General features: G+C 32.1%; 1 protein-coding gene across 1 annotated transcript; it reads left to right on the forward strand.

Annotated features, from left to right (window-relative positions):
* The first annotated feature begins 65 nt into the window (after positions 1–65).
* LOC127698187 (potassium channel subfamily K member 1-like) lies at positions 66–20,522 on the forward strand. The gene is made up of 4 exons (XM_052201541.1): positions 66–566; positions 9,466–9,609; positions 10,217–10,615; positions 15,896–20,522. The coding sequence occupies exons 1-4, from the start codon at positions 383–385 to the stop codon at positions 16,129–16,131; spliced, it is 963 nt and encodes a 320-aa protein (XP_052057501.1). The 5' UTR covers positions 66–382; the 3' UTR covers positions 16,132–20,522.
* The last annotated feature ends 3,418 nt before the right edge of the window (positions 20,523–23,940 follow it).

Genomic DNA, 23,940 nt, shown 5'->3' on the forward strand with positions numbered 1-23,940 from the left:
AAACGAAAAGTATCACTCACTATATTTAATTTTTTTTAATTTTATTTATTAACAGCTATAAACTCAGTTAGTGTACACATACAGCAATGCAACTTACTGAATAATATCTGCTGATATGAAATATTTTATCAAGTAGATACAGTGGAATATATCGCAGGGTAATCTTATCCGGTGTCCAATCAATCTGCGTTCCACGGTCACCATAATGAGGACGATTGTGCTACAATATGTTATATTTCAATGATTTACTCTGTTGCATGTAAGTCAGGGAATTAAAAACAGAAAAGCGCACAATAATCTATTGAACGATCCTTTCAATCAGCAGAACTTTGGGTTTTTTTTGCAACTCAACTTTCTTCACAAGGTTCAATCAGTAATCACCATGTCATTATCATTCAGAAAAAGCACAGTGCGACTACTAGCACTGTCTGGGTTCTATCTGCTTTACATTGTTATCGGAGCATCTGTTTTTTCAGCAATAGAAGGACCTAGGGAAAGAGACTTGACTGTATATGTTCGTGATGTGAGGGAAAAATTTCTGAAAGACCATAGTAGATGCCTGACTGGTAATTATAATTTTTCATTAAACTCAGTGCATCTACATCTACATCTACGATTCGCTAATGTCGTCACTCCAAAAGGGAACTTTGACCCATCACTCAAGTATAAATTTAACTTTGACGTCCTCCAACATGACAAAAAACTTTCTATATAACATTTACTAACAATAGTTCCAAATTGTGCTCAAAATTTATGTTCAGGTGCAGGTTAAAAACATCATCTATCTTTTGTTTGTGTTTATTTGCCACTACAGAGAAGCTTGGTGAGTTTGGTCTTGAATTCCTCACTGCTCTCAATCTCTAATAGTTCGTCTGGTAGTTTATTCCAGTCTCTGATGGTCCTCGAAAAAAAGCTGTATTTGTAAATATCTTTGTTTGGCCTGATTTGTACATATCTATTTGTGTTAGGTTGATGGAGTCTTGAAGTTCTTCTAGGTTTTAAAATGTGCGATGGAATAGGTATAGCAACTTTTTCATGGATGGCTTTATGAAAGAGCGTTATACGTGCTATTTTTCTTCTAGTTTCTAGTGGTGTCAGTTTCAATTCTTCTACAAGAGTTGTAACTGTTCCAGGCTCTCTTGAGTAGTTGCTTTTGATAAAGCGTGCTGCACGGCGCTGGACCATCTCAATCTGGTATATATGTTTTTGTAGGTGAGGGTCCCGTGCGCTGCAAGCGTATTCAAGGTGAGGTCGGACAAGGGCAAGGTATGCTTGTTTCTTGACTTCCTCTGGACAGGATCCAACATTTCTTCGTATGAAGCCTAGTGCTCTGTTTCCTTTAGTGACTACTTTGTTAACTTGTTTGTTCCATGACATTGTGTTGGTAAGTTCAGCTCCTAGGTATGGGTTTGATGCGACTGATTCCAGGATATGTCCATTGATGTTGTAATTGAAGTTGATGGTTTGTCTGTTTTTGGTTATTGTAAGGACATAACATTTTGAAGAGTTGAATATCATTTGCCAAACTTTGGTCCATTTTACCATTTTGTCAAGATCTTCTTGTAGATGTTTGCAGTCGTCCTTTGTTGATATTGCTAGGTATAGTAAGCTATGATCTGCAAACAGGCGAATTTTTGATGTTATGTTGTTCCCTATGTCGTTTATGTATAGGAGAAACAGAAATGGTCCTAAAACTGTTCCTTGTGGTTTGCCAGATGTTACTTTAGCAGTACTTGATCTTTCCCCTTCCATTGTGACTTGTTGTTCTCTTTGTGTCAACCATGCTTCTAACCAGGCAACAGTGTTCCAGCTAGGCTGTTTTCACAGGGCGGTCCTCCCGCCCTTTCCCAAGTGCCGCCCTGTGCCTTTTTTGCAGTTTCCAGGGCGCCCTGCCTTTTTGAAGATCGATTGTATTTTATTTTGTTCTTTATAAATGTTATGATCCGCCATTACGAAATTTTACCTTGCGGCAAGTTTATGATTTTGTTTACGACCCCAAGCTAATCAACGGTTACAACAGGTGTCAATCTGTTGTTACAGATAATCCGTTTATCGGATGGGTCATAAATGATCATCTGATTCAACATTAATTCATTCAAAAAGAATCCGTCAGTCGGCATGAAGAAATGTTTATACGACTTCACAATTTGCATGTTTACCGTAGTTTCATGGAGAAAACGTAATTGACAGAAAGTTGAAAACCATAATCAACTTGTTAAAAACATCGTTTCACTTGTTTTCCGTAAAATTTTTTAGCAAATTCAGACGTATTTGTCTTTGCCTGCCCTCACTTTTGATACAAAAATAACAAAACCGACCGCCATTGTTAATCGTATTTACTTCTTCTATGTACTGTGAATAATCCTCCAAAGAACGAGCACACCCGAATAAAGAAAGATAACTCATTTTTATTCTTTCCTAGCATTGAGTTACCTACTTAAGATATTCTAAGATATGTCTACATACTTCTGGCTTTATAATTTATATGATTAGGTCTTTTGAATTATGGGAAAAGTTAAAGAGGGTGTTTGTAGCAGGGTGGGTAGGGTGCCTTGGTCATCTTTTTCTGTATTCTTTATTTTTAATACAAATTTTCACTGTTCACTATATCCTAACATTGTGCATTTACTGAGCACAGCTGCTGTATTGCCAATAAGCACAGCAGAGACAGTAAGGGTCTTTCCCAGGTATAACTTGTATGACCATAGAAACAGAATGAAGCAGGAAACCCTGCAAAACATACTGCATATAAAGCTAAACTGTGACAAGCAATGCCTTGAAAACTTGTGTGACAAGGTGGTTGACAAGTTTTTTCAGCATAAAAAGTAGACGGGTAGAGTTTTATCTGGGCTAATCATGTTGTACTTGTATATATATAACCATTGATTCAATGAATAAAGACGATGTTTGATAAATATCTTTATTAAAACATGCCCTTTTCATATAATCATATCACGCGTTAAATGCCCTTTTTATACGACCGCAAAAAAATTTTGTGGTCGTATATTGGTATGACGTTGGCGTCGTCGTCGTCGTCCGGCGTCGTCGTCCGAAGACACATTGGTTTTCGCACTCTAACTTTAGTTTAAGTGAATGGATCTTTTTGAAATTTGACCATAAGGTTAAATACCACAAAAGGAAGGTTGGGATTGATTTTGGGGGTTATGGTACCAACAGTTAAGGAATTAGGGACCAAAAAGGGGCCAAAAATAAGCATTTTCTAATTTCCAGACAATAACTGTGGAACGGTGTATGGATCTCTCTGAAATTATACTACAAGTTTCCATACCAGAAAGGGATGGTTAGGATTTGCTTTGGGGGTTATGGCTCAAACCGTTTAGGAATTAGGGGCAAAAAAGGGGGAAAAACAAGGTTGTCCTGGTTAATGGACAAATACTTTAGTACAAAACATAATTTAAAGCAGTGTAAGGGAGATAAATCAAATACATCATTGAAATTATCTCCCTTACACTGCTTTTAAATTATGTATAAAGTACTGGTTAATGAACAATAAAGATAATTTAAAACAGTGTAAGGGAGGTAATCCAAATACAACGTTTTGGTTACTTTCCTTACACTGCTTTTAAATTATGTTTAAAGAAATGCATATTTATAAAGGAAGACCAGTAAAAATATCTGCAAATGTTGCATCTTTTTTTTTTACAAAAAAATCCATATGAAAGATTTGACACTATATTTTTAATTCTATTATAAAATAGATTAAGTTAGCACTATGGTAAATTTAAATGGGTAATTATGGTTGCAAACTCCATTGGAAATTTGAATTGAGATTATGACCATATCTTGAGGGAAAGAATTTTTTGGGGGAAAAAAGGGGGGGGGGGGGATAAAAAGAAATTGTGGGGGGTCAATTTTTTCTCATTTCAGATTTCAGAAATTAAAAAGAATTATTCTTCAAATATTATTTTTTTTTCAAAATTCAAATATTGAAAAATTTCAAGAAGTAATCTTTAATTGCACAGTATGGCGCATTAGATTTGTAAAATCTTTGATCACATTTATTTATTTGTTATGCCGAATCTAACAGTGTATTTAGATTTTTAATTTTGGGTCCAGTTTTCAAATTGGTCTACATTAAGGTCCAAAGGGTCCAAAATTAAACTTTGTTTGATTTTAGCAAAAATTGAATATATGAGGTTCTTTGATATGCTGAATCTAAACATGTATTTAGATTTTTGATTTTTGGCCCAGTTTTCAAGTTGGTCCAAATTGGGGTCCAAAATTAAACTTTGTTTGATTTCAACAAAAATTGAATATATGGGGTTCATTGATATGCTGAATCTAACCATGTATTTAGATTTTTTATTTGTGGACCCCGCTATCAAATTGGTTCATATTGAGGTCAAAAGGGTCCAAAATTAAACTTTGTTTGATTTCATCAAAAATTGAATTATTGGGGTTCTTTGATATTCCAAATCTAACCGTGTATTTAGATTTTTAATTTTGGGTCCTGTTTTTTAAATTGGTCTACATTAAGGTCCAAAGGGTCCAAAATTAAACTTAGTTTGATTTTAACAAAAATTGAATTCATGGGGTTCTTTGATATGCTGAATCTAAACATGTGTTTAGATTTTTGATTATGGGCCCAGTTTTCAAGTTGGTCCAAGTTGGGGTCCAAAATTAAACTTTTTTTGATTTCAACAAAAATTGAATATATGGGGTTCTTTGATATGCTGAATCTAACCATGAATTTAGATTTTTTATTTGTGGGCCCCGCTATCAAATTGGTTCATATTGAGGTCAAAAGGGTCCAAAATTAAACTTTGTTTGATTTCATCAAAAATTGAATTATTGGGGTTCTTTGATATTCCAAATCTAACCGTGTATTTAGATTTTTAATTTTAAGTCCTGTTTTTTAAATTGGTCTACATTAAGGTCCAAAGGGTCCAAAATTAAACTTAGTTTGATTTTAGCAAAAATTGAATTCTTGGGGTTCTTTGATATGCTGAATCTAAACATGTGTTTAGATTTTTGATTATGGGCCCAGTTTTCAAGTTTGTCCAAGTTGGGGTCCAAAATTAAACTTTGTTTGATTTTAACAAAAATTGAATATTTGGGGTTCTTTGATATGCTGAATCTAACCATGTATTTTGATTTTGGACATTGGACCATAATAGGTAAATTAAAAAAATTCAAGTTCTTAGACCACATTCTTTCTGTGTCAGAAACCTATGCTGTGTCAAATATTTAATAACAATCCAAATTCAGAGCTGTATCAAGCTTGAATGTTGTGTCCATACTTGCCCCAACTGTTCAGGGTTCGACCTCTGCGGTCGTATCAAGCTGCGCCCCAGCGAAGCATTTTATTCAGGATTGGCACCCTGCCCTTTTGAAATCCTAGCTGGAACACTGAGGCAAGTATGTTTCCATCTATACTATATGATGCAAGTTTCTTAAACAAACGCTGGTGTGGTACTGTGTCGAATGCTTTACTAAAGTCTAATATAAGCATATCTACCTGTTGGTTATTGTCCAGATTTCTAGTTATGTCCTCTGCTGTGTTGACTAGTTGTGCTTGTCAAGATGGTTCATTATGTGTTTAAATATGATATGTTCCATTATTTTACATGGAACTGATGTCAAGGATACTGGGCGATAGTTGACTGGTTCACTCTTATCCCCTTTCTTGAAAAGTGTGATGACATTTGCAATTAGCCAGTCTTGTGGTACACTTTGATCTTTTAGTGTTTTGGTGAAGATTAGCTGTAAATATGGTGATATTGACTCTGCACACTCTTTCAATATTCTACATGATATATTGTCTGGACCATTTGCCTTGCTTGGGTTCACTCCCTTTAGTAGTTTGATTAACCCCTCTGTACTGATGTGTAGATTTGGTATTTTTGATGTTTCATTTTCAGTTATATTGGGGAAGCTATCAAAGTCTTCAATCGTGAATACTGATTGAAATTGTGCATTAAGTGCTTCTGCCTTTCCTTTGCTGCAGTCTATTGTTTCTCCATTAACTTCGAGTGTTGATACTCCCACTGTTTCTCTCTTTTTAGATTTTATATATTTCCAGTACTTTTTCCCTATTCTGTATTGGTCTTGTGTGTTTGTTGAAGCTTCTGATGTTGATGGCCTACTTCTAACATATAAAATATATACTTCTTATGTGATAAATCAAGTTCTGTCTTTACTGCTTTTCTATATTGCTTAAATTTATCCCAGTGCTGTTTAGTTTGGTATTTCTTTGCAACTTTATATAGTCGTTCTTTTTTACGTATCATCTTCTTGATGTGTTGATTCACCCAAGGTGCCTTAAAATATAAAAGTTCAATACTGTAGAAGGAATTAAAAAATATGACCATTTTTACACCACAAATTTACTCTGAGTACAAACAAAACTGTGCACATAGAAAAGTTTTATAGCATTGCAGGAACTAGTTATACACATTTTAAGGTTCATGTGGACCCTCTTGTCTAAAATGTCTGCGTTTTCACATCAAAATTTACTCTGAGTACAGACAAACCTGTGTATCTGGAAAAGTTGTAAGGCATAGCATGCCCTAGAAAAATAAAATTCTAATGCATTTTATGTTTTTAGAAAATTAAAAACTTAACTGGATTTTGCAGTGCACTTTTTTTCGTTTCTACAAAAGATGCCAAAATAAACAAAGTTGTGAAAGAGGTTTTGAGAACTTCCCCATATGGAATAATTAAGATTGGCATGGACAATAGATACATTGTACCTGACAATAATTGGTGATTTAATCTGTGTCACTGAGTGGACCATATCAGGTGAAACTCAACTGTTTGTTAATTTTATCATCTTCTACAAGGACAAAAAAAAGTGTACTGCAAAATCCAGTAAAGTTTATAATTTTCTAATACATAAAATGCATTTAAACTTTATTCATCTAGGGCATGCTATGCCATTAAACTTTTCTAGATACACAGATTTGTCTACATACTCGGAGTTAATTCAGATCTTTTAATCAGAGCAGGCGCCAGCAAAATAGCCACTGCCTAATATTTTTTATACGACCGCAAAAAATATTTTGGGATTGTATAATGGTATGATGTCGTCGTCCAAAGACACATTGGTTTCCGGACAATAACTTTAGTTTAAGTTGATGGATCTCTATGAAATTTTTTAAGAAGGTTCAATACCACAAAAGGAAAGTTGGGATTGATTTTGGGGATGATGGTCCCGACCGTTTAGGAATTAGGGGCCCAAAAGGGGCCCAAAACAAACATTTTTCTAGTTTCAGGATAATAACTTGTGTATAAGTATTTCGAATTGCTCTGAAATTGTACAACAATGTTTAATACCACAAGTAGAAGGTTGGGATTCATATTAGGGGTTAATGGGGCAAACAGTTTAGGAATTAAGGGCCTAAAAGGGGCCAAAAACAACAATTTTTGTAGTTTCCGGACAATAACTTGTGTGTAAGTGTATGGATCTCTCTGATATTGTACCATAAGGTTCCATATCACAAAGGGAAGACTGGGATTGAGTTTTGGGGTAATTGCCTCAAACATGTAGGAATTAGGGGCCAAAAAAGGGCCAAAAACATGCATTATTCTAGTTTCCAAACAATAACTTGTGTTAGATGTGTATGGATCTCTCTGAAATTGTACTACAAGGTTCCATACTACAAAGGAAAGAATTGGATCGAGTCTTGGGGTCATTGCTCCAAGGGTGGATTCCAAAAGTCGCAGGGGGGGGTTTCCAATTTTTCTAAGGAATTCATATTTTTTTCAAAAATTTTCAAATTTCATATTTGTAAAAGTTTCAAGAAGTAATCTTCAATTGCACAGTATTGCGCAATAGATTTGTAAGATCTTTTACCACATTTATTTTGTGTCAGAAACCTATATTATGTCAAAATTTGATCACAATCAAAATTCAGACAGTATCAAGCTTGAATATTATATCCAAATTTGCCCCAACTGTTCAGGGTTCGACCTCTGCGGTCGTATCAGGCTGCGCTCAGCGAAGCATTTTATTACATTTCAGAAAAAATGCTTATAAAAGCAAAAAAGTCAGTTGACTTGTTTTTAAATACAAATGTAAAAGTCTAATTAATCACAAGACCACTAAATGACCAATAAATTAGACCTTATCACAAGTAGATTGCTAATAAATCACATTCAACTAGATACTAGCTACATGTACAATAAATCACCTGCAAGAGATATTTAAAATTAGTACAAATAAAATAATCAATGCAACCAGTAGAAGTGGCAAAAAATCCACTCTACCACACAAATGTATGTCAGACATTGGGAAAAATGTTGAACCTTTTGGTCCTGACTGCCAAAATTTCTCAAGGTCTGTCTATTTTATGTTTGAGCCAGTCCAACTGTTTCGTACAGCAAAAAGGATCGTTGTGGTTTCTTTCATCAACTTTGGGGCACCAGGGTAGTTTGTAAAATCATTGGACACAACTAGCTGGTTTCCAGCTGTTCATTGCTTGTTTTACCTTTACTAAGTGTGGTCGGAAACTGTAACTTTGAACCAGTTGAATAAATTTTAATGATGGAATAGTAGGTTATATTCCCTGTGAATTAGCATGATTAGGCAGTACATGAAATTTGCAGGACTTGATCATGAACACCAAGAAGAATTATCTGTTCATGTTTTCCTGACTGACCACATAGTATGGTTCTGACAGTAAAACTTGAAATGAAATATGAAGTTAAAAACAAATTTTAGTATTTTTCATTTATACATGACATACAAATTTACATGTTACGATGTACATATATAAAACTCCATTAATTGTACATTTCCATTGTTTGTATTTTGTGTATTTTTCATTGTATTAAAACTATATGAATGAAAATTTAATGTATTTTTCAACAGTTGCACTAAATTAAGATATACATTGTATATCAAAATATAAGAAGATAAATCGTATGACCATTGTACTATATTAACCTGACTTATCCAACTTGTAATAAAAGATCCTTTTAATCGAGAAAATGCAGGTAGCCAAATTAGATTGTTCCAATAATGGCTATTTGACTTATATATTATGGACTCATCAGAATCAGCTGACGTCAAAAGTAATGAGTATAATGACATTTCAGGCTAATTTTGGTTTTGGAGAGACAGTATTTTGCAAGTTGTCTGATGAAATGTCCTACAGAAATTGAGTTTCACAATACGAATAAATGGAGATGTACATTTAGGTTACATGATGTATATATATAATGTAGATATGTAAATTAGACTACAACAAGGGCACAAAAAAAAGCAAAATTCTGAAAAGATAAGAATTGCTGATACATGTACATGTAACCTTATAATTAGTCAGGCAGATTGTCTTTCAGGCAAATTTTCTTTGCGGCTCAAGCTCTCATAAAGAATGTCTTACACACTATCTATATTAGGGGCTATATGTCTTAAATTATCTATATATTCATATAAATGTACATGTACTATTGCTATACACAATTGCAACAGCAAATGTTTAAATACTGTTCATTTTTTAGATGATGACTTGGAAAAGTTTCTGATTGAAATCAACAATGCTGCTCATAAAGGTGTATCGTCTACTAGAAATGTAACAATGGCAGAACCTAACTGGAGCTTTGGACAGTCAATTTTTTTCTCTGTTACAGTGCTAACAACTATAGGTATTATATTACTTTGCATAATATTTAGGCCTTGGAATCTTTTGCTATCACTTCTCCCTTCTTTGGTCATATTGGTGTTTATCATATATTTATTGCTCTAGTATTTTCATGTATCCATTATCCTTTCATTTGAATTTCTGTTTCAAATATTGGCTTTTGGTTGTTGGACATCTTCCATTCCTAATGTAAATAACATGTGTCATACTTTTAAAAGATGTTTGACTTTAACAAAAAATGGTATTTTACTTTTACTGGTAATTTTCAGTCCAATTAAATATATCAACATTCATGTCAAATTTACAATTTACTAAAATCAGGATCTTTGTATAAACTTAATAAATATCCTACATCAGAATCTTTTTGTCCAAGGCTTCACTGCTCATACTTAAACAACTGTTAGAGATTATATAATCCTGTATATTAAACATTCTTTTTAAAAAAATTTAAGAAATATACAAAATTTGCAATTTCTTGGGCTTGTGTGAAATTTTCACACACTACTATTTATATATTGTATACAAAATGTACAATATTGTTTTTATATTTTATTACCATCATGGCATGTACCTGTATATTTATCACTTACATTTATCTGTTCTTTTTATAGGTTATGGAAGAGTTACTCCCTTATCAGATGAAGGGAAAGGATTTATTATTGTTTATACCGTAATCGGTATACCTCTGACGTTGATCTTATTTAGTGCAATAGTTGAAAGACTTATGATACCAACTAAAGTATTCTTGTACTTTCTGTTTCGTAAATTAGGACACCTGTACAAAGTGTTCCATATACAACTTTTGCACCTTTTTTTCGTGATACTTGTGCTACTTGTCTTTATTTTTCTGATTCCTGCCGCCATTTACTCAACTTTGGAGCCCACATGGAACTACCTTGATGCTTTCTATTATTGTTTTATTTCCATGACAACAATAGGCCTTGGAGACTACATACCTGGAGACAACCCAGAGCAGAAATTAAGACCTCTATATAAGGTGATTACCACATGTAAGTTTGAAATTATTACTAGCTTATTGAATTTTAAATAAATATGCTTAATTTACATAAGGTAAATGTATGTAATGTGCTATTTAGAATTTATCAATAACATTTGTGACATAAAAAGTAGATGATTCATTTTAACTCTAGTTATAGATATATGCATTAAAATAATTGACAGTTCTATAGATTAGAAATTACAGTATACATTTGTACCTGGTGATGTATAAATGACTTAAAAAACATTTTCTAAAAATCATGGTTCTCCAGTAATTGCTCTTTCAAATAGGGTTCTCACTAGCAGGCAAGGGCCTCTACATTTTTGGCCTTGGGAGTTCATATATCTGAAGAGAAATAATATATCTCAATATACCATTATTAGCTCACCTGGCCCGAAGGGTCAAGTGAGCTTTTCTCATCACTTGGCGTCTGTCGTCGTTAGCTTTTTACAAAAATCTTCTCCTCTGAAACCACTGGGCCAAATTAAACCAAACTTGGCCACAATCATCATTAGGGTATCTAGTTTAAAAAATGTGTCCGATGACCCCGCCAACCAACCAAGATGGCCACCATGGCTAAAAATAGAACATAGGGGTAAAATGTAGATTTTGGCTTATATCTCTGAAACCAAAGCATTTAGAGTAAATCTGACATAGGGTAAAACTGATTATCAGGTCAAGATCTATCTGATTTTAAATTTTCAGACAAATTTGACAAACATGTTGTTGGGTTGCTGCCCCTGAATTGGTAATTTTAAGGAAATTTTGCAGTTTTTGGTTATTATCTTGAATATTATTATAGATAGAGATAAACTGTAAACAGCAATAATGTTCAGCAAAGTAAGATCTACAAATAAGTTGTCATGACCAAAATTGTCAGTCGACCCCTTTAGGAGTTATTGCCCTTAATAGTAAATTTTTAACAATTTTTTGTAAATTTTTGTAATCTTTTACAAAAATCTTCTCTGAAACTACTGAGACAAATTTAACCATACTTGGCCATAATCATTATTAGGGTATCTAGTTTAAAAAATTTGTCCGATGACCCCGCCTTCCAACCATCATGGCCGACTTGGTTAAAAATAGAACATAGGGGTAAAATGCAGTTTTTGGTTTATATCTCTGAAACTAAAGCATTTAGAGCAAATCTGACAGGTGGCAAAAATGTTCATCAGATTTAGATTTATCTGCCCTGAAATTTTCAGACAAATTTGACAACCCGTTGTTGGGTTGCTGCCCCTGAGTTAGTAATTTTACAAAAATTTTGCAGTTTTTTGTTATAATCTTAGATATTATTATAATATCTAATATCTAATACTATTAATTATGATTTTAACCTTATTTTACATGATTTCCAAAGCATCAGTAAATACAGGTGAGCGACACAGGCTCTTGAGAGCCTCTAGTTTTTTATCTAAATCAATTTATTAAAACAAAATGAGAAAAGTATCAAATTTAGATTATTTTTTCAACTTTTCAGTCTTTTGCAATTAAACAATAATGACAGAACTCAGCTGATAAAATTTTGATACATCTTTGGACTCACCAGATCAGAGAATATATAATTTGAGTCCAAATCACTATAAAAAGAGAAAGTAATCTAAATCATAATACAGTATAAAATCATCAACTATTAAAAATAAATTAAAATTATATTTAATATTATGTAGTGCTTTGCCTTTGTATTCAGTGCTGCTATAGACTTGATATTTAATACATACATTGTAGCTTATTTTTTTGTGCTAGGATAATTTGAACTCAATTTCATTATTCAGTAAGAACTTAACAGTTTATCAGTGTATACAATACACTATATACCCGAAACGAAAGCTGATTTTTTTATCAGCTATAGTTAGAGGAGGGGATAAGGTGTCTGCCCAATGCTAAGCCATGTTGTCGTAGATGTGAGAAGTGAAAAGTACAGGTTCCAGCCCCGCTCGGGGAGGAAGTAAAGATCAGATCTACTCTAACATTGTTAGGTTGATATTTTAGGCACTTTAATTATACATATTTGGCATATGACAAATAATAAATGTATTGATAATATATATAAATGATAATTGTAAGTTGTAACAGTGGGTTTGGATATATTCCCAGTTTATTATACGACCGCAAAAAAATTTTGTGGTCGTATATTGGTATGACGTTGGCGTCGTCGTCGTCCGGCGTAGTCGTCCGAAGACGCATTGGTTTTCGCACTCTAACTTTAGTTTAAGTGAATGGATCTCTATGAAATTTTACCATAAGGTTCAATACCACAAAAGGAAGGTTGGGATTGATTTTGGGGGTTATGGTACCAACAGTTAAGGAATTAGGGGCCAAAAAGGGGCCAAAAATAAGCATTTTTGTAACTTCCAGACATAACTTGTGTGTTAGTGTATGGATCTCTCTGCGTTGTACCACAAGGTTCCATATCACAAAGGGAATGCTGGGATTGATTTTTGGGGTAATTGCCTCAAAATTTTAGAAATTAGGGGCCAAAAAAGGGACAAAAAACAAGCATTTTTATATGGACAAATACTTTAGTACAAAACATAATTTAAAGCAGTGTAAGGGAGATAAATCAAATACATCATTTGTATTACCTCCCTTACACTGCTTTTAAATTATGTATAAAGTAATGGTTAATGAACAATTAAGACAATTTAAAACAGTGTAAGGGAGGTAATCCACAAACAACGTTTTGATTACTTCCCTTACACTGCTTTTAAATTATGTTTAAAGAAATGCATATTTATAAAGGAAGAACAGTAAAAATATCTGCAAATGTTGCATCTTTTTTATTTTACAAAAAAATCCATATGAAAGATTTGACACCATATTTTAAATTCTATTATAAAATAGATTAAGTTAGCACTATGGTAAATTTAAATGGGTAATTATGGTTGCAAATTCCATTGGAAATTTGAATTGAGATTATGACCATATCTTGAGGGAAAGAACTTTTTGGGGGAAAAGGGGGGGGGGGGGGTAAAAAGAAATTGTGAGGGGTCAATTTTTTCTCATTTCAGATTTCAGAAATTAAAAAGAATTATTCTTCAAATATAATTTTTTTTTTCAAATTTCAAGAAGTAATCTTTAATTGCACAGTATGGCGCATTAGATTTGTAAAATCTTTGACCACATTTATTTATTTGTTATGCCAAATCTGACCGTGTATTTAGATTTAGAATTTTGATTTCGGGCCCAGTCTTCAAGTTGGTCCAAATTGGGGTTCTAAATTAAACTTTGTTTGATTTCAACAAAAATTGAATATATGGGGTTCTTTGATATGCTGAATCTAACCATGTATTTAGATTTTTTATTTGTGGGCCCAGCTATCAAATTGGTTCATATTGAGGTCAAAAGGGTCCAAAATTAAACTTTGTTTTATTTCATCAAAAATTGAATTATTGGGGTTCTTTGATATGCCAAATCTAACTGTGTATTTAGATTTTTAATTTTAAGTCCAGTTTTCAAATTGGTCTACATTAACGTCCAAAGGGTCCAAAATTAAACTTAGTTTGATTTTAACAAAAATTGAATATATGGGGTTCTTTGATATGCTGAATCTAAACATGTATTTAGATTTTTTATTTCGGGCCCAGTTTTCAAGTTGGTTCAAATTGGGGTCCAAAATTAAACTTTGTTTGATTTCAACAAAAATTGAATATATGGGGTTCTTTGATATGCTGAATCTAACCATGAATTTAGATTTTTTATTTGTGGGCCCCGCTATCAAATTGGTTCATATTGAGGTCAAAAGGGTCCAAAATAAAACTTTGTTTGATTTCATCAAAAATTGAATTATTGGGATTCTTTGATATGCCAAATCTATCTGTGTATTTAGATTTTTTATTTTGGGTCCAGTTTTCAAATTGGTCTACATTAACGTCCAAAGGGTCCAAAATTAAACTTAGTTTGATTTTAACAAAAATTGAATATATGGGGTTCTTTGATATGCTGAATCTAAACATGTGTTTAGATTTTTGATTATGGGCCCAGTTTTCAAGTTGGTCCAAGTTGGGGTCCAAAATTAAACTTTTTTTGATTTCAACAAAAATTGAATATATGGGGTTCTTTGATATGCTGAATCTAACCATGAATTTAGATATTTTATTTGTGGGCCCCGCTATCAAATTGGTTCATATTGAGGTCAAAAGGGTCCAAAATTAAACTTTGTTTGATTTCATCAAAAATTGAATTATTGGGATTCTTTAATGTGCCAAATCTATCCGTGTATTTAGATTTTTTATTTTGGGTCCAGTTTTCAAATTGGTCTACATTAACGTCCAAAGGGTCCAAAATTAAACTTAGTTTGATTTTAACAAAAATTGAATATATGGGGTTCTTTGATATGCTGAATCTAAACATGTGTTTAGATTTTTGATTATGGGCCCAGTTTTCAAGTTGGTCCAAGTTGGGGTCCAAAATTAAACTTTTTTTGATTTCAACAAAAATTGAATATATGGGGTTCTTTGATATGCTGAATCTAACCATGAATTTAGATTTTTTATTTGTGGGCCCCGCTATCAAATTGGTTCATATTGAGGTCAAAAGGGTCCAAAATTAAACTTTGTTTGATTTCATCAAAAATTGAATTATTGGGGTTCTTTGATATTCCAAATCTAACCGTGTATTTAGATTTTTAATTTTATATCCCGTTTTTTAAATTGGTCTACATTAAGGTCCAAAGGGTCCAAAATTAAACTTAGTTTGATTTTAGCAAAAATTGAATTCTTGGGGTTCTTTGATATGCTGAATCTAAACATGTGTTTAGATTTTTGATTATGGGCCCAGTTTTCAAGTTTGTCCAAGTTGGGGTCCAAAATTAAACTTTGTTTGATTTCAACAAAAATTGAATATATGGGATTCTTTGATACATTTTGTATGCTGAATCTAACCATGTAATTTTATTTTGGACATTGGACCATAATAGGTAAATTAAAAAAATTCAAGTTCTTAGACCACATTCTTTCTGTGTCAGAAACCTATGCTGTGTCAAATATTTAATAACAATCCAAATTCAGAGCTGTATCAAGCTTGAATGTTGTGTCCATACTTGCCCCAACTGTTCAGGGTTCGACCTCTGCGGTCGTATCAAGCTGCGCCCCAGCGAAGCATTTTATTATAACTAGTATGTAGAAATTAAGGTACTCCAATTTTAATAACCAATTATATATTCGACTCCTTTAGCTTGGCATTTGCAGTCAGATTACATCAGACTTTGTAATGAGAATGTATACAAATGTAATGATGTAGATAACAGATAAGTTAACTTACTTCATGTATATTATTATTGTTTTGATAGGCTATTTAGTGATTGGATTGTGGGCTATGATGCTGTTAATGAGTGTTTTGTACGATATACCTGAACTCAACATTGGATTCCATTTCTATATGAAGTCTGACAAGGATGAGGATGAAGAGCGAACAGCACTGAAAAGTTCTATAGAAAAGACTGGTACTAAATATACCAAACATGTGGATGAAGAGCAACCAACAGGAGTACAGGCTGAAACAAATGAAAGGAGTACGGAGCAGTAGAAGTTTTGTAGTAAAGTTTAAGATTGTTGTGTATTAACTTAATACATAGAATTAAGTTAAGTTAAAATAGGAGAATTCTACAAAAAGATAGTTCATATAATATGATTTGTTAAGTCATTATTGATAAGTTTATAGATTTTATTCCAGCAGCCTTGTTTCCCATAAATATATATATATATGGTCAATATGCGCAATTCATTCAGGTAGGTGGTAATGATAGCATTCTCTTCAATTCCTCTGTCCATATGATCTATGGTAAACTTGGGTATGTATGATGGCTTGTTTCAAAGCTGAGACATTTTCACATATGTGGTTAAATTTCTGAGGTTTGAACTCTAAAGTGAGATTAAATTTTCATTTTTTTCATACCCTAAATAAAGCCCTTTTTGATGCAGCTTCTCAAGGTAAAAAATCCCTACTTTTAATACAAAAAATCCTTTTCAGAAATTCAGTTCTTTGCATACATTTTTGAATAACGCCTTACTTTCACACTTTTATTCTATGGTCCTCTGCTCTTGAAATCAGCATAAATGGTTAAGCTCAGTCACTTGTTAAAAAATTGCAACATGTCCAATATCCCTGCACAGAGATTTTTTGTTTACACATTATATTTGAGTACCTGAATTTGAGGAGCATTAGCTATATAGGGATATTGATTCATATGTGTAGATATGTTGTCTAATGTTTTAAAACCACATATTCCAACATCAAAGTTATTTAACATTTTCTGTATATAAAGTTTTTTCTTTTTTTATTCAGTAAAAATTGTGTCTTACTCTCATAGGGAAAAGTTATGTACTATTGCAAATATTTCAAAACTTTGTATATCTTAATAAGACAATTAAAGAAATTCAAAATTTCTAGTTAATATCTCTTTCTGTTCCATAAATATAGACTTTATAAAAGACATAGAATATAATGGAGGAATCTGACTCTGTACCTAGGAATGTGCCATGTCATCTTCAGCAGCTGGTGTTCCAAATTTTTGCAATTTAAAAAAAAAAATAGTATGTGTGTGAAAATTTGCACAGATGTGAACAAATAGTTTGTGTTTGGAATAATAGAAATGAATTTGCTATTTTTATTGAGATATTCACATAAAAGCAATTTCAATGATGTCAATGTTTGGTAATTCACAAAATGAAATGTCAATTCACTAAATATGACTTACATTGGAAATTTTCCCAACAGAATTTAATTTTTCTGACCAATACTAATAGATCCAAAGTAATCCTATTGAAAGTTGTACATGTATGTCCTTGAGTATCCCAGAAGTAAGCTTAAATTAAAATTAATCTTCTTTTGGTGAGATACTTTAATGATTCATTACCAAGTTCAAACATGCAATAGAGAAGATTTAGCATCTTTGAACGAAATTTGGGAATAATATTTATACTGGTAATTGGAAAATTTTATATGGATGTATTAAGATTTTCTTCAACCAGATGTTATTGATAAAATCATCTTTTCCTTGTATCACAAATCATTAGACACTCCTGTAGTAATCATGCTGTATTTTATATCAAGAAACAGTACATTTATGTAGCTTCTGTTAGCATGGTAAGTATTTACTTTTATTTAAGAAGAGACGATACTGTAAATTTCGATATATATATAATATTCGTCCATTTTTTCTTTATGCATTTATATTTGTGTATCTTTATCATGTCAATTTATTTACAAAATGTATAGACTTAGCATAATTATGTATACATAATGCTAATGCTGGTGCTTTTTTTTATTTCAGTTGTGCAATGATATTATGTTTACTTCTTGCCTTATCATAATGTTTTGAGAAACTCGCTTTCATTCTTTTCATTTTGTTAATTTTTATTTATTTATTTAATCATGTTTGATATGCAGAATCAAAAATTTACCTCTTCACAAGGAAAAGAATATTTTGCTTAAACCCAAACAAATTTTATGCAAACTTTTACCAGCCATGATAACTTTATGTAAAAATGTTTTCATTACAGAATGAGAGAGGGTTGCATTACTTATAAACACTAATTTTATGTTTAAGTTTAAAGGTTAGTGATGTTATTTTGTGATTTTAAATTATAAACAAATTCCATACACATACAGGTTGTGAAATATATATATGTATCTCCTCAGTCATCTTCTGTGACTTTTGATTTTAATGAAATAAGATTTTTAAGATTATATAAAATATGAATTATTTCTGATAGACCAAGCCATATTTTTATTTGTTTTGAGTACCATTCATATTTTTTCCCTGTGAGTTCAGAATTACAGTTTTATACTTAAAATATGTTTTTTAAAATTTTCAAAACAGGTCAGATTAGATTTTTTTTTAAAAATCTGATTTGTAGATTTACATAAATGTAAGAAACCTTGTCTCTAGACATCAGGTTTTGCTTGTTTTCTGAATTTTTGCTCTTTTCGTACTTTTGTATTTTCAGTTATATAGATATATATATAATGTATATGAATCAAAGGCCAGTGATAACACATCTCTCTCTTTTACTTGCCACAACTCCAACATGCATTGTAAATGATTGTCTTTAATCATCAACCTCCTTTATAAAAGGTAATTGTACCACATCTCCTTATTTTTATATAGTTTCACAGTTTACACAATATAGCTATTAACCAATAATTCAAGCTATTTCTGGCATGATTTATGAAGTGTTTAAAATCACTGTCACAGGATCTAAATCAAAAATCATTTTAAAATGTGATATTTTTTCTTTGCATTTATTTATACTCTTATTTTTTTAGCTCACTTGGACTAAAAGGTCATATGAGCTTTTTTCATCACTTGGCTTCCTTTGTCAGTTAACTTTGAAATAAATCTTCTCTGAAACTACTGTGGAGTTAAATGAATGAGGAATCCAATCATGTATTAATTAAAAAAAGTTTTCCTCAGCTGTACTTTATATATATAGCTTCTTTAGTAAACATTATTAACTGCAACCACTAGAATCATGAGAATTAGAGCATGTATAATAAAAAGTTTCATTTACCTCTATTGTATAGCTTTACTATTTCTATGATGATTTGATGATGCTGCAATACTTGACATTTTAATTTATTTATAAAGTTTAGATTAAAATGTTCATCATAATAATTTATATTATTTAAAAGTAAATGTGTCAAAATTTTTCCTTGTTTTAAGTAGCATAGTTGTGTCTTTATTCATAAGGTATTATAGAACAAATTTACTGAGTATTTTTTTCTATGTGAAAATATTTGAACAAATGACTGATCATTTGAATTCCTTGCTTGTCTGTGATGTGTATCCACATAATGAACTATTTTTGTGTGTGATGTAAATCCATTGTTTTAAACTTATGTTGTATACATTTATATACAATCTTATTTATTGTTATACAAAAAATATTTGTGTATTTTTTTTCTTTGTTATTTATTGTCTTTATTAAGATTATTGTCTTGTTTACTATTTCATATGCGATATATTTGAAATAACTGACTACCTAATTGAGAAGTTTATGGTATGAAAACTGTAAAAGACATCCAAGGATAGTTTATGACATAGATATTTATCATTTAAATTTTTTTTTAAATGGGCAAAAAACTCAAGATGGTTTGCATTACTTGATAAATAAAAAAGGCTTTGTGTTGAAATTGGTAGGTGGAATTCATTTAATACACAAAAATTGCCATTTTCTCCTGCCTGTCCACTTGACATTTGCCATACTAAAACCCAAATTAATCATAGTTCAACCTGCAAAAAAACAGCAACAAATTATGCCTTAGTATTTTAATCATTTGATCTAAATCAATTAAAAAATAGTGATTAGGCTACCAATTTGTTTTACCTGTGGTATTTGTCCAATGCATTAATGTAAGCCACAGGACCACTGAAGAAGGGTAGGGTATTAACTTTATATATAATAAAAGACAAACAGAAAAGTACTGTACTACTGAAAGTGTGATATGAGAAGTACTTTTTAATGTTAATAACTGAAAATGCAAATCATAATAAATAACTGAAAATACAAACAATAAATACAATAAGCTTTAGGGCAGTTATTGACTTATTTTAAAGTGGAAACCAATCTACCAGATTATAATATGACTCTATTCAAAACAAGTATTTGATTCTCATGGTGTAAGTCAAAACATCCGTGGGAGGGTATCTAACTAATCTGATTTTATCTGGAATTTTGGCTCAGGATGTCCCAATACAGAACCAAACATTTGACTAACAAAAGGGAGGGAGCTTTTGACTCATTCTATTTTAATCAGTTATGGATATTTTCTATGGTATAAAACTACACTGATACATTTGTTTTGAGATGACAAAATATTGAACATTTATTTATTTTCTTTAACATGTTGTGACTCATTAATTGTTATACAGATGTTTGTACTGCTGTTAGATCAATAAAGCAAATTTAAAGTTGCGATTAGTTTGTGTTTAAAAATTTATTTATTGTTCTCTGATGAAGATCAAACAACATGAGGCTCCATCTGTAAATATATAGAAAATTGGAATATTTTTTATGTAGTCATATTTTGTTTTATTTGGCGGCTAAGATGAAGGTGGCAAAATTTAATATATATTTAAATTTACTTTAAATGAGAAAGAAACCAATTACACTTATTAAATAATCAGTATCATCAACACATTTAAAAAAAAGAGGGGAAGATACCAAAGAGAGATTCAAAATAAATAAGTCGAAGTGAAACCAAGGATACCATTGCAAAAAAAGATAAAAAAAACAAACAGGAATAAATATAAGAACAGCGAACAAATTTCATTACACCAAAATTAAAATACAGTACTGGCACAAAGACCAAAATTTAACTACTGCTGTTTTGGGAAGAATAAAAAACTGCCAAAATATCTCTACACCAAGATTCCCATTTTACAATATCACAAATAAACAATAAAGATTACCGGTAATGTTAAAAGGATGATATGACTTTAAATTCATGGCTGAATGATCTTGATTTTAGGAATTGGTAAATACAAAGGTTAAATTAAAAGCTTAAGGTAGGTTGATGCGAAGTATATGTGACATAAGCAAGAAATCTTATCAATGAATAGATCAAGTAATTAGTATATTAAAAATCTTTGTTCCAGAATTTCCACAAATGATGCCACATATTTCAAGGGGCATTATCCCCGGCTTAGTATATTTCTAGGATTTTGATGGTTAACGCACATCGTTACAAAACCCATAGCCCCTGGGTGTTGCTAACCCATATACCCGGACGTTGCTATCCATTACCCCGGTGGATGTCATGCGCGTTTTCCTTAGTTCCATGGATGTTCCTTGTGAAGAATTCTGTAGAATATCCATGATGTCTGTAATTAAATATTTAATCAACTATCGATTTTATCTTATTATGTCGATCATTTGCACTCATTTTAGTAAACGCATCACTTGGCTGCCACATTGTCAATGAATGGGACTACTGACCTAGCTATGCAAATGACTCACGTTGGCGTCACATCGTCTATGATGTAACTATCACAACATTGAGCGCCAAATTAGACCCATTCCAGTTTCTCTGTCTCTGGATAAAAAACGTCTTATATTTGACTACCTGTAGTATCCTACACCCCGTAAAAAATATGTCGAATTCCCAAATTTCAATACAAGATTTTTATAAAATGAAAAAAACGTTGCTTTCACGTTACACTTTTTGGTCAAATTTCTCTAAAAAATCGCCAGATTTGGACTAAGACCGGGGATAAATTCGTTATCTACGTTCTTATCCGTAGATATGGATATTTTAACACCCTTCAGTACCCTGCACACCCTTCGGCTTCGCCTCAGGATGTACTTGGATACTTCAGGGTGTTAAAATATCCATATCTACGATTATTAACGTAGATTATAACTTATATTAGCTACGAGATAATGAAAGTGAAATAGTGAAATAATAATTCGCTTGTCACATCCAGTTTGGTTCAGTTTTGTCAAATTAAGCAAAGAAAGATCGCTAATGAATTATTCACTTGCAAGGGATTAATTCAACCTCATTGAATCCGTATTCATGTGAACTTTAATTGATCCCTATAGCTAGAGATGGGTTACGCATGAACTAGGCGTGTTCAGTTATTAAACGTAAAAGAATGTAAACATTGAAAGTGAAACAAGGGTAAACCATTTGGTTGACTGGTTCGATCTCAAAAAACTCATTCTTATACAGGTAAAAACCATTAGGGAACGACCATTTAACTTCAAGGGGGGGTATGGTTTTTTCCTAAAAAAATATTGTGGTCAAGCAGATGACAAAAAAAAATATTCTGAATTCAGAATTTCCCCATACCTTAAAGTGTTAAATTTTGAAAAAAAAATAATTTGATTGATAGCGTTGAACAACTTTAAAATATGTTTGCGAACAAATTTTTCTGACTCAGACAAAAAACCATAACCCCCCCCCCCCCCTTGAAGTTAAATGGTTGCTCCCTTAGATGGCGTCTAGACTAAAATACACACGAAATGCTGACATATACTATCGAGTCTATGAGTCTATGCATCGTAAATTGTTTATTTTAGACTTTTTATAATTTGGATATGCATTTTAGTATGTTATAAGTCGAATATAAAAATTTTGAGTCAAATCGGTGAACACTAATTTGACAATTAATGCCCCTTTAAATCTGCTGAATAAAATTCCTGTAAAAATATTGGCAGGTATACGATTTGTTTTAAGAAAGCATGATCTGATGTCATCATCCACAGACTACTAGACCAGCACTTCAACCTTTGACCATGTTCAACCTCTCATCCCAACAAGCGGCCACTTCTGTTGTTAGACACCAATTTTCAAAACAGCAAATAAAAACATTTATGTGACAGATCAACCAATTAAAAAAAAGGATGATACTTAGCTCAAAAGAAATTTACCAACCAGACTTTAGTGTATCTTTGTTTTGTTCAACAACAACAAAGACATCAACAGTTTCCAATCCTGACCTCCCAATTTTACAGTAATGACCCAATTTTCAGTATGCCAGATGTTCCAATTGAACTGTATGTAATATATCCTTTTAGTCGGCTGATAGGGCATTTTTTTAAGCTCACCTGGCCTAAAATGCCAATAACTTATTGGCTTAATCTTGTACATATATCTTGGGACTGTTAGTATAATAGTCCCAGATATATCTATTCAATATCAAGTCAAATTATTGGCTTAGTCAGAGGAGACCTAGAAGGAGAAGCCAAGGGCAGTCAAAATCCATAAGGGAGCTACCATTTGATATTTATGGGGGGCTAGGATGAAAATTTTTGTCCTGCATTTTTTTTTTTTAGTTGAAATCTCTGTCCTGCCTTTTTATTTTTCACTCTATTCGGTCCTGAATTTTTTTTTTTTATTATTTATTAGTTTATCCTGACTTTTTTTTACATAAATTGTCATCCTGTCCTTTTTTTTTGCCAAGTTGCTCATCCTGCCTTTTTTTTACTCAAAACTCCTGTCCTGCCTTTTTTTCAAATTTCATCCTAGCCCCCCCCCCCCCCCCTAAAAATCAAATGGTAGCTCCCTAAGTTGATTCATTTTTTATACGACAGCAAAAAATTTTTTGTGGTCGTATATTGGAATGACGTTGGCGTCGTCGTCGTCCGAAGACGCATTAGTTTTCGCACTCTAACTTTAGTTTAAGTGAATGGATCTCTATGAAATTTTACCATAAGGTTCAATACCACAAAAGGAAGGTGGGGATTGATTTTGGGGGTTATGGTACCAACAGTTAAGGAATAAGGGGCCTAAAAAGGGCCAAAAATAAGCATTTTCTAGTTTCCAGACAATAACTGTGGAATGGTGTATGGATCTCTCTGAAATTATACTACAAGTTTCCATACCACA

Source organism: Mytilus californianus, unplaced genomic scaffold (assembly GCF_021869535.1).
Source record: "Mytilus californianus isolate M0D057914Y unplaced genomic scaffold, xbMytCali1.0.p SCAF_4, whole genome shotgun sequence".
Classification (NCBI taxonomy): Eukaryota; Metazoa; Mollusca; class Bivalvia; order Mytilida; family Mytilidae; genus Mytilus; species Mytilus californianus.